Raw genomic sequence first — 11121 nt, 5'->3', positions numbered from 1 at the left:
TATGAGAAATGCAAAAGATTTAAAGAAAAACTCAATTATATTCGATGGAGTATTATTTGTTTTTTCAATTGTAAGTTTTGAAGATTAAAGAGGGTACATGGAAAATATAGTAAAGTTTAATAGTCGGAGGGGGGCTGGTTGTCATTTCTACAAAATCGTGAAAACAATTTATAGATAATTAAGAAAACAAGAATATAAATGATTTATGAAAAACTAAATTATACTATTTTCAAATGTATGTTGTGAAAGTTAAAGAGAGTACAATAAATGAGGTTTTAAAGAGGAAAATTGTAAAAGAAAATTAGAAATATGAAAAATATAGTAAAGTTTAATAAGTCGGAGGGGCTGGTTGTCATTTCTACAAAATCGTAGAAAACCATTTTTTACAATTTATAGATAATAAGAAAACAAGGCAACACCGCACGAGAATCAAATACAAGCAACTCGCCGTTTTCCCCACTCACTGAGTCATACCCGACTCGTCCATTATAAACCGAGTCAAACTCTAACTGCTTTCGGACCCGACCCGCTATGACCCGACAAACAAGCATCGCCTTCCGCCCTCTGCCGCCACCGGCACGCTCATGCGCGACTCCGCTCCCGGAAAACGTACACAACGCAGCACCCTTTCCCCACTGAAACGACCACGGTCCGCCACCCGCGGTTTCATACGCGCCGCCGCTGGTGGTTCCCAGGCATTGAAACCTCATCACCTCATTCCCATCTGCAACACACCGTGCGTGGTCTTCTCCGAAGCCATTGTGGCCTCCGCCACCATTATCAGTTGATCCGGATCCGGACTTCACTAACTCCCTGTACTCCTCGAATCGGGTCACAGTTCTTGCCAAATTCTGGACCTTGAAAACCATCTCAATCCGACCGGAAAAAACCTTAGGTGACCAGCTCGTATGGAATATAATCTCCACCACGTTACGCGAAGGGTGTCCCTCCGCCAGGTCAGTCAATGCCGGAAAATAAGAATCAGGAGGACGTGGGTGTCGCCGGGGATTGGATGACACATTACTGCTTCGGACCCGGGTAACATTATCGGGTTTTCTTGAAACGGGGTTTTTAGGTTTCCTGGACGGCAGCTCTGTTGGCGGTGGTTGCGACGGTTTCGGCTTTCTTGGTTTTTGTTTAGTAGTCTCCACAACGTCTTTGAGACTCTGAAAACTCTTTCTACAACTTGAAGATGCCGGAAGAAGATGAAGATGGTGGCTTTCGATGACGTCGTCTCGAGCCCTTGCTTTGCATTGTAACGACTTTACCCACCCCGCCGCCATCGCCGGCGACCGTATGGACAGCAACGTTTATTCTCTTTATCTATGTATATATGCACCACCTTAATCTATGTATCTCCCTTCTCACTTTCTCTCTCTAAACAAAAACTGTCTGTTTTTGTTGGTGGAGGAGCTTGGAAAGAATGCAATGGAAGATGAGTAGCCCCATAATAAATCCGAGGACGAAGGAAAAGACGACAATACCCTTGACAAATACAAAGATTTACATGACCACGTGGGGAAGAGATACTATTATACGAGGGTGAGAATCAGAAAACAAAATAGTGCATTAATGAGTATTAAATTGAAGGATCCAAAAGACCATCAATGGTGGTCAGATTGAAAGAGAGAGAGAGAGAAAAGAGAAGAGAGAGAGAGAGGTAATGCCAGTACGCCACCATGAAATATGGTGGTGGAACTTGGAAGTGGAATAATTCTGATGCAAATTGGTTCATATTCATATTCATATACTAGAATATATATATGGTTATGTTATCATTGTTTTGACTTTCAATAAGTCTTTTTTCCACATATTTCATTATACTTAACCATAACAAATTCAATGAAATTACTAAACCATGTTCAATTCCATAATTAACGTATCAAATAATATTCAAATTTAATATTTCAACTCAAGGCTTGAGTTATCAAAGACACATGTCCAACCACCAAACTTTCATTGTCTTTTTGCATTAGGTAATCATGATTTCTTTCATAAATTGCTTTTTGAGATTGTATTCAAAAAAACAAAATCTTGAAATAATTTAGCTTCATGTGTAGCTTTGCGTATAATTTGATGTATAAAAAATATTTTCAGTTGTAATTTGTTTTATAAATAAGATACATTATTTATGTTCGCTTTCTTGTGTCACTTGTATCTCAAAATTTTTAAGTGCTTTTAAGACGAATTTTGTTTATTAAATCTTAATGAAAATATAGTTTAATTTCAATTTTTATTTTTTTATTTTTTTTAAATATTATTGTTAGTTTATTTATAACATTGCCATAATTTTGGGATTAGAAGATATTTCAAATTCTCACATAAAATTAAAAAAGTTCAAAATTCTAACATAAAATTTAACAAGTTCAAAATTGAAATATAACAGTCAAAAACAGATATCGTATGAGAGGGTTATGATTTTTACATGAACTTTAACAATCTAAGCCTGTAAAAATTTATCTTTAAAAATAAATTCAAAATTAGCCGACATAGTCTAAATGAAAGTTGTAGATCTCGTTGATGGCTACACGTGGATACAAAATTTGTCGAAAACGGAGCTAATATGAGCAAGTTATGGATTTTTTTAAGAAATCAGGAAAATTCACACGCAGTCGCGCACACCGACTAGATGTGCGGCGCGCACTAATACACCACCCAAATCGCGACACGTGGTACCATAAGAAAGCGACACGTTACCCCTTCCAACCATATACACGACGCGCACCTTCTCTATGCGCGGTGTGCTTTTCAAAAATTCCTATAATTAGCTTCATTTCGTATATGATGCTCATATCTTGCCCCCTAAAACCTCTATTTGTCAGTTCTTCATCATTTAGCCCAGTTCTCCTTAGTTTTCTGGTAGTCGGCGAAGCCCTGCAACCCCCTGAAGTACCCGACTAGTAGTAACTATCTAGTAAAAGCTCCCGGGTCAGAGTTTTGCCCGCATAATTCCCGGTTTTCGTTAGATTACTCTGTAAGTCAAGCTATGCTTATTTATTTTAAGTGTAACTTGTAATTATAGTAATAGTCATTATTATGAACCTATAATTAAGATTTATCAGTGATTCCAAGTCATTACAATAATTGATCTACTTACAAGAGTGAAGTCTAGGCTAGATTTAGTGAGGTGTTTAAAGTGGGATTTCCAAACAGTATACTTTGTATACCAAAGATACCTTACCTCTAATATGATCCTACCTTGTTATTCCTTGTTTCATAGATCTTGATGTAGAAATTGAGATTATTGAGGAATCTAGACTATCATTAAATAGTCGCCAAGATTATGAAACTAGACTAAGACTTAGTGTTTTATACGTTTAGGTCTTTGAGAAGTGTTAAAGCGAAGTGTTGCTGTTAACGTTACCATGAACAACTACGTTAAATGTAACTGAAAGCATAAACAAGACGTTATCTCGCCAGAACCTTGGTCAATGCTCGGTCTTGGCCTAAGTAATCCAGCACCAGGGTGGCAGTTCGTTTCCCTTCATGAGGAAAGAATATTCCCTGTGATCTTCTCATTCACTCACGACCAATCGGGACGTGACAAAAAGCTTAGGTGACGCTCAGAACTGACTTCATCAGGCAGTTAGTTAACGTGGGCATAATTCTCCCAGTTAGAGGAGGCCACGTCTCACACTCATTGGGCAAGGTCCCCACGATCCGATAGTAACAGGTATAAAAGGATCTCTCCCGTCTCAAGGAAGGGATCCATCTTCTCCCTCACTGAATTTACCATAAATTCTCTCTCTGAGAAAACTAACTTGATCGTCGGAGTGACGTCCCGGGAGAACACCCGGTCATCCTTTAACGGTTCTTCTGTGTTGTGTTCTTAGAAAAACTTCGAGGTTCGATCCATCAACCAACATCCCATCCCCTGAAGATCATGTCACAACATTTGGCGTCATTCGGACGTATCCTCAGAGTGATACAACCAATAAACGACATTGGCTCTCAACAAACGGGAGATCTAAACCCAACAACAACTACGACTGCATTAGACGACCTGTTTCGAACACCGGTGACGGTAACCAACAACCATCACTGCGAGTATAGAACACAGGCCCCAACCCAGGTTCTAATAGCACAGATCCCGCCGATTACGGAGCCAGTACTCCAGAGCAGTTTCTGGCAACTGTCGTTGGATGGTTCACTGCCTCAGACGGTGATATTGATGGGTTATGAGCATAACTACAAATCCTATGTGTTCATGCAACCCTAAATTAAGGATCTAGGTTTTTCACTAGTTGAACATACAAACTTGAATACAAAAGGAGAAACCCTAGGTTCTATGTATTATAATCAAAATCCAGATAATAAAGATTAAAATACATACCTTGATTGTTATATTGTAATAACAATCCAAAAACCTTGCTTGAAAGACCTTTGGTAGCAAGCGCCACAAGCGTCACACCTCTAATGCCTCACAAACAAACCAAGTAACCAAGGAATAACATAGAGAGAGAGAGAGAAGGGAAGAAGAAATTTCGGCTCTAAGCCTTTCTTAGGAGTGCATGGACGAAATCCAACCCTAATGAGGGTTTATATAGGTGTTAGGAAGTCATTGGATAAGACAGTTGTATCCAACATAACCCTAATCCATTTACTTCCTTCTAAGGCATCCAAGGCACCCTTAGAGCCCAAGGAAACCCTAGGAACACCCTAGAATTCGTTCCCCTTACCATAGGGAGGTTCTAGAATGTTCAATGCTCAACTATTGAATATTTTCACCTTTAGTACCTGTAATTTCAGTTAATTCCTTTAATCCCAAAATTAATTCCAAATCAATTTTTGATTAAATATTAATTAAACATTATGATTTCTAATTAATATATTATTTCCATAATACATTAATAAATCATATATTTTGATTTCTAATTAATTTATTAACCAAGTAATAAATTAATAAATCATTCTTCTCTCTCTAACAGTAATCCTATTCAATTGTCAAGTTTGAAGGCAACCCAAAAGGACATTGTTACTATCAATTCAAGTACATACCAATTATAGTTATGCGCTCAGACACCTAATCCAACATATATCACATCCCGATCTGTTGCAGGAGCCTCCGTATGATGGCAAAGAGGTAATCACTATCTCTAACTCTCGTAAGCGGAACACACCTCACCAAGCGGAGGACGAGATAGAGGTACTCTCGAGAAACCTACTCAATATTAGTTTCTCGAGCAGCGATCCCAGACCATTGAACTGGGATCCGCGAAACCCACTTCTCATATCTGGATTCATTCATAACACAAAAATCCATCGGATATACATTGACAATGGTAGTTGCTCCGATATACTCTATGAGCATTGTTTTAGGCAACTACCAGATGCATGGAAGGAGGAGCTACGGCCCCCAACCGGTGGGCCATTGATAGGATTCACCGCACATAGATTGTGGCCATTAGGCACTATTTGGCTACCCTTAACGTTGGTCAGCCACGACGAGAGGGACCGAATCACACGAACAATCGAATTTTCTGTGATCCGGTATCCAGCAGAACACAATATTCTGCTCGGACGGTTGGCAATCTCCTTACTACACCTCGTACCATCGACGATCCATGGCATAGTTAAATTTAGCACACACCATGGATCAGCGACGATCCTCGCCACACACACCAGGGCACAACATTGCCACCAGATCATAGCCGCTCCCGAGCTTGTGCGAGCACCAAAGAAGTCGAAGGAGGGATGTTGAACCGAGCAACACCAAATAAACATGGAATATCCAGAACAGCTCGTGCGAATCGGTGCTCACTTATCAGACGAGACCATGGCACGACTGGTAGCACTCCTGAAGCAATATTCCACCGTTTTCGCCTAGAAACCAACAGATCTGACAGATGTTGATCGACAGGTTGTGGAACACAGCCTTAATATCATGCATGGAAGCAATCCTGTTAAACAAAAGAATAGGGGTCAGGCAGCAGAACAGAACAGGGCTATAAACGTAGAAGTGGTCGATCTGGTGAATGCTGGCATACTCAGGGAAGTAATGTTCCCAACATGGATAGCAAATCCTGTCATGGCAAAGAAAGCCAATGGTTCATGGCGAATGTGCATTGATTACTCAGACCTTAACAACGCATGTCCAAAGGATTGTTATCCTCTCCCGGAGATTGATCAGAAAGTTGAATCGCTTGAAGGTTTTCAGCTCAAATGTTTCCTTGATGCGTACAAGGCCTACAATCAGGTACAGATGAAACGAGAGGACGAGGCAAAAATTGCCTTCCACACTGAGAAGGGCACTTTTTGCTACCCGAAAATGTCGCGTGGGCTCAAAAATGCAGGTGCTACATATCAAAGGCTCATGGACAAAGTATTTGCCGATCAAATTGGTAGGAATATCGAAGTCTATGTCGATGACATGGTAGAGCCGCAATGAAGAAACATTGCTCCACGATGTGGAAGAAACTTTCCAAACGCTACCTAAAGCGCAGATGAAGTTAAACCCAACTAAGTGTACTTTCGGGGTAGAGGAAGGGCAGTTTCTTAGGTATCAGATATCCAAGGAAGGGATTCTGCTCAATCCCACAAAAATCCAGGAGTTCCTCGAGTCGAAAACTCCTCATAACCTCAAGGGTGTACAGGAGATCAACGGTAGGTTGACGACATTGGGAAGATTCATTGCCAAATCTGCAGAAAAGGCGCTTTCTCTGTACCAAACACTGAAAGGGTGCCTAGACAAAAAGCAGTTCAAATAGATAGAAAAAGCAGATGCGGCATTGCAACAAATGAAAGATGCCTTACACCAACTACTGGCTCTCGCATGCCCGCTACTAGGGGAGACACTACAGATTTATTTATCAGCTTCCGAAGAAACTATCTCCTCTGTGTTAGCGGTGTAGAGGGAAGGCAAGCAGGTCCCCATCCATTTTGTTAGTAGGGCCCTACAAGAACCAGAGGTCAATTACCCGGCCTTAGAGAAGCTGTTCCTCGCCCTGGTATATGCTATTAGACGGCTACGGAGGTATTTTAAAGCCCACAAGGTGGATGTTTTGACTAGTTACCCGATAAAGCAAGTGCTGCTAAGGCCGGAAAAGTCTGGGCGCCTGGCCAAGTGGGCCATAGAATTAGGCGAGCATGATGTCCATTACCACCCCCAGACTAGCATCAAGGCCCAGGAGCTTGCAGACTTACTGGTTGAAATCCCAGATACCATTAAGGGAGTGCCGACGACAATCTCTGTCGACCCACTAGAGCCTGAAGCCAGAAAAGAACTCTAGAAGCTATACACCGATGGCGTAGCAAGTAAGGAAGGCTCAGACGTAGACATGATCCTCCAAAGACCTAACGGTGAAGAGATCACTTATGCGCTGCGATTCGACTTCCAAGTATCTAACAACGAGGCAAAGTACGACGCACTCCTGGCGAGTCTGAGGCTGGCCAAGGAGGTTGGTGCAAAGCAACTAGCAGCTCTCAGTGATTCATTACTTATCACAAATCAGATAAATGGAACATACGAGGCTAAAGACCCAAAGATGCAGAAATACCTAGATGCAGTCCGTAGCTTAACCAACACATTCAAAAGTTTTTCAATAAAACAAATCTCTCGGGGAAAGAATGCAAGGGAGGATGCTCTCAACAAGCTAACCTCTACTTCTTATGATCACTTAACAAAGAAAGTGCTAGTTGAGGTACTCTCGGAGAGAAGTATTGATAACCAAAGGGTTAATACAATATCGACTACTCCAGAATGGACCAAACCTACGTCGATTACTTACGTCATGGAGTGCTCCCGGATGACCCAGAGGAGGCGAGAAAAAGTCAAGATCAGGGCGTCACATTTTGCAATCAGAGATAACCAACTATACCGAAGAGGGTATTTAAGCCCATGGCTAAAGTGCATCTCTAAAACAGAGAGGCAGACGTTCCTAGAGAGAAAGTCATTCCGGAGACACGGCGGCACATGAAGGTGCTCGAGTGATCACATGCAAAATACTCTGCCTAGGAGTATATTGGCCAGACGTATACAACGAATCCGCAAACCTAACCAAGAAATGCAAAGAATGCCAGGCATTCGCTCCTTTCCAAAATCAACCGGCCATGCCATTAACTAGCGTTAATAACCCCTGGCCTTTCCATCAATGGGGAATCAACATAGTGGGACCTTTCCCACCAACGCCAGGGGGTGTGAAATTTTTGTTAGTAGTCGTGGATTATTTCACTAAATGGATATAAGCAGAACCGCTGGCCACCGTCACTGGCAAGCAAATGATAAACTTCATGACCAAGAATATCTTGGCCCATTTTGGCACCCCCAGAATCCTCATAAGTGATAACGGCACGCAATTTGAAGGAAGTCCCTTCAAAGAGTGGTGCGAAGACAAGAGAATCCACCGCCGATTCACGTCAGTGGCACACCCTCAGGCCAACGGACAAACTAATATATCAAATAAAACCATAGTCAATGTTTGAAGAAAAGGTTACTTAGATCAAAGTCCGCCTGGGTGGATGAGCTCCCGATAGTACTGTGGTCATATCGTACCAGAGCAACGTCAAGCACGGGAGAAACACCATTTAGTCTAACCTATGGGACGGAAGCAATCCTCCCATTGGAAATAGTGGCCGGCTCCCTGCGAATAGAGAGTTTCGAGGAAGCCGCCAACGAAGAAGGGTGAAGCCAGGACCTGGATATGCTCGATGAAAAACGTGAGGCGGCACATATGCGCCAAACACTATACAAATCATGAACTGAGAACTATTACAACCGCCAAGTCAGGGTCAAGAACTTCAAGGTTAGAGAATGGGTGCTAAGAAAGAACGAGTCCAGCTATGCTAAGCCATTGGGGAAAATCAGTGTCACTTGGGAAGGACCGTAGAAAATTGTGGAAGCCCATAAGAATGGTGCTTATATCCTAGAAGCTCAGGACGGGCGTTCCATTCCAAGAACTTGGAATGCGCAGAGCATGCATCATTTTTATTCTTAAAACGAGTGTTAAAAATAAATTCAATGCTAGCAAAGGCATTTTGTATTAGTTTTGACATGTAAATGTAACCAGCAAAACTTACTTTACCACCTCTAGTCTTATAACACTCTAACCATAAAACTATAAAAAAGAGAGAAAGCAATTCAGATGCTTCTTATTTTCAAGCTTGAAAAGTAAAACCAAGAGGTTGTGTATATTTACCGTGTGACAATAAAGACTGATCATCCAACGTCACACGAGAGAAATCGATACAAGGAGGCAACCATGGGGTTTGTATAAAAAAAGGTTCATAACCTTTCCCCTAAAACATGTTCATCTATCACATCATAGCAAATAACAAACATAGAAAAGAACATGTGACATAAGTGTAGAAGAGTCATACACTTCCACTAATGAAAAAAGCACAACTGGGTGAGCCTCAAGATGATAATCTTGGCTATACCTAGGGTCTTTAAGCAGCAAATTAGAACAATTTTTTCAAAGATCGGCATTAGTAAAGCACAAAGAGTTCACCAATAAAAGAACTCAGACCATGGGTATAAGCAAACCCTGCGTAAATACTATGTGATGGCCAACATAAACCATACACGAAGAAACCAAACAAAAGAATATGTACGGTAACAAGAAACATTCATACCCACAAACTAAAAGTGAACATTGTCAAAGTCGTTAGACTCCTGGAAATTAAGACTGCCATTGAGGGCAGCAAAGACAAAAATAAAAAGAAATAGAAAACATTGTTCACAGGAGTTACATCAAAACAAACCAAGCAAACAACGCTACTTATGGGCAAGGGTGTTACCATCACTGGGCAAGGGTGCTACATCCACGAAATATCCTTCTCCAGTGCCCCTTTTGCAGCGTTCTCCGCAACCAGATCGATCTCCAGTTATGCCGTTCGCTCGCTTAGACCGACATTCTCTAAACTCGGGGCTCCCACGCGATCATTCAGGCGCCTCACCTCTTCCTCTAGCTTTGCCAGTTGTTCTTTTAAGCTTGCCTTCTCGAGCAACGCCACCTCCTGCTTGGCCTCCCAACTGTGCTTTTCGGCTTCTATCTTTTCCACCTGGGTTTTCAACTCTTCACATTCGATGCTCATCTTGTCCGAGTGAGACTGAATGGTCTCCACATCGGAGATGTGTTCAGCAGCTGCAACCAGGTAAGATGACCCTTGGGCGGCGACATAGCGTAGACCGTCGGCCATGTGCTCATCCGCTAGGACAGCTAAAGCCTCAGTTGTAGCAGGTGGAAAAGCGTGTCGACACTACTCAAGAGCAGTGTCATGATCAAAGACAATGTCTTGGGGAGTTAGCCCCCAAGCTAGCTTGTAGGGATCCGGATGAGACCCTAAAAAAAAGGGGACAATTCCTATTTGACCAGAAGTAGTTAACGCGAGATCTTGGGAAGGCAAAGACCAGTCTTTGCCTTGGCTCCTCCAACAGTGGGATTTGGGCTGGTCTTGTCGGTGCTTTCTTCCTTTGTATGACTAGGCGATTTAGTCGCCCTGTTGTGTGCCCCTCCAACAGTTTCGGAGGACTTGCATCGGGGGCACGGGTGGAACTCTTGGTACCTCCTAGTAAGAAACTCAGATTACGTTTCTTACGAAGAGGGGGATCAGTGCTAGCTGTCTCAGTTCGACCACCGAAAGAGGCCTCCAAGAAAGCAAAACGCCTCTTGACACGACAGAGGCTCCTCGGGGACCCGGAAGGGGCAGGATCCTTCTGAGAAGCACCAGTGACAACAATGTCCTGCAGATTTGAATCCTCGCCGGCACCAGTAGCACTTTTCGAACCAACTATAGCCTCGATTCCTCGACCAGAAATGGGGGGCGGAAGAGTATCTACAAGGTCAACGTCGCGACACTCAAGATCGTTGTCAAATAAACCTTGAAGAGCTCTCTCTAAGGAAATAACCTCCTCCACACCTGGCAACAAAACAAAGACAACAACGGTTAACCAAAATGTCGATTTAAACGTGCTTTGCCGAATAAAAAGGGGGAAAGGGGGCAAGAGAAAACAGAAGGAGAAAAACAATACCCTCTTTCTCGATGAAAAACTCAGGCATCTTTCCGCGAGCCCTCCAAGCGGCTCTCATCCTGCCAACGACCAAGAAGCAGTCAAGCTAATCCTCACCATTAATGCCGATCTTCTCTAAGACATCATCCAGTTCTTTGTCAGCACCAAAGAGT

The 11121-nt window shown here is 42.4% G+C and overlaps 1 protein-coding gene across 1 annotated transcript; it reads right to left on the bottom strand.

The window, feature by feature from the left end:
* Positions 1 to 308: 308 nt before the first annotated feature.
* LOC145165140 (uncharacterized) lies at positions 309 to 1711 on the bottom strand. The gene has a single exon (XM_079083809.1). It carries the CDS (start codon positions 1281 to 1283, stop codon positions 384 to 386), a length of 900 nt encoding a protein of 299 aa, XP_078939935.1. The 5' UTR covers positions 1284 to 1711; the 3' UTR covers positions 309 to 383.
* Positions 1712 to 11121: the final 9410 nt, after the last annotated feature.

Source organism: Lactuca virosa, chromosome 3 (assembly GCF_052849685.1).
Source record: "Lactuca virosa cultivar CGN04683 chromosome 3, Lactuca_virosa_CGN04683_v6, whole genome shotgun sequence".
Classification (NCBI taxonomy): Eukaryota; Viridiplantae; Streptophyta; class Magnoliopsida; order Asterales; family Asteraceae; genus Lactuca; species Lactuca virosa.
Note: the sequence above shows the minus strand (reverse complement) of the source record. Positions and strands in the feature narration are given on the sequence as shown.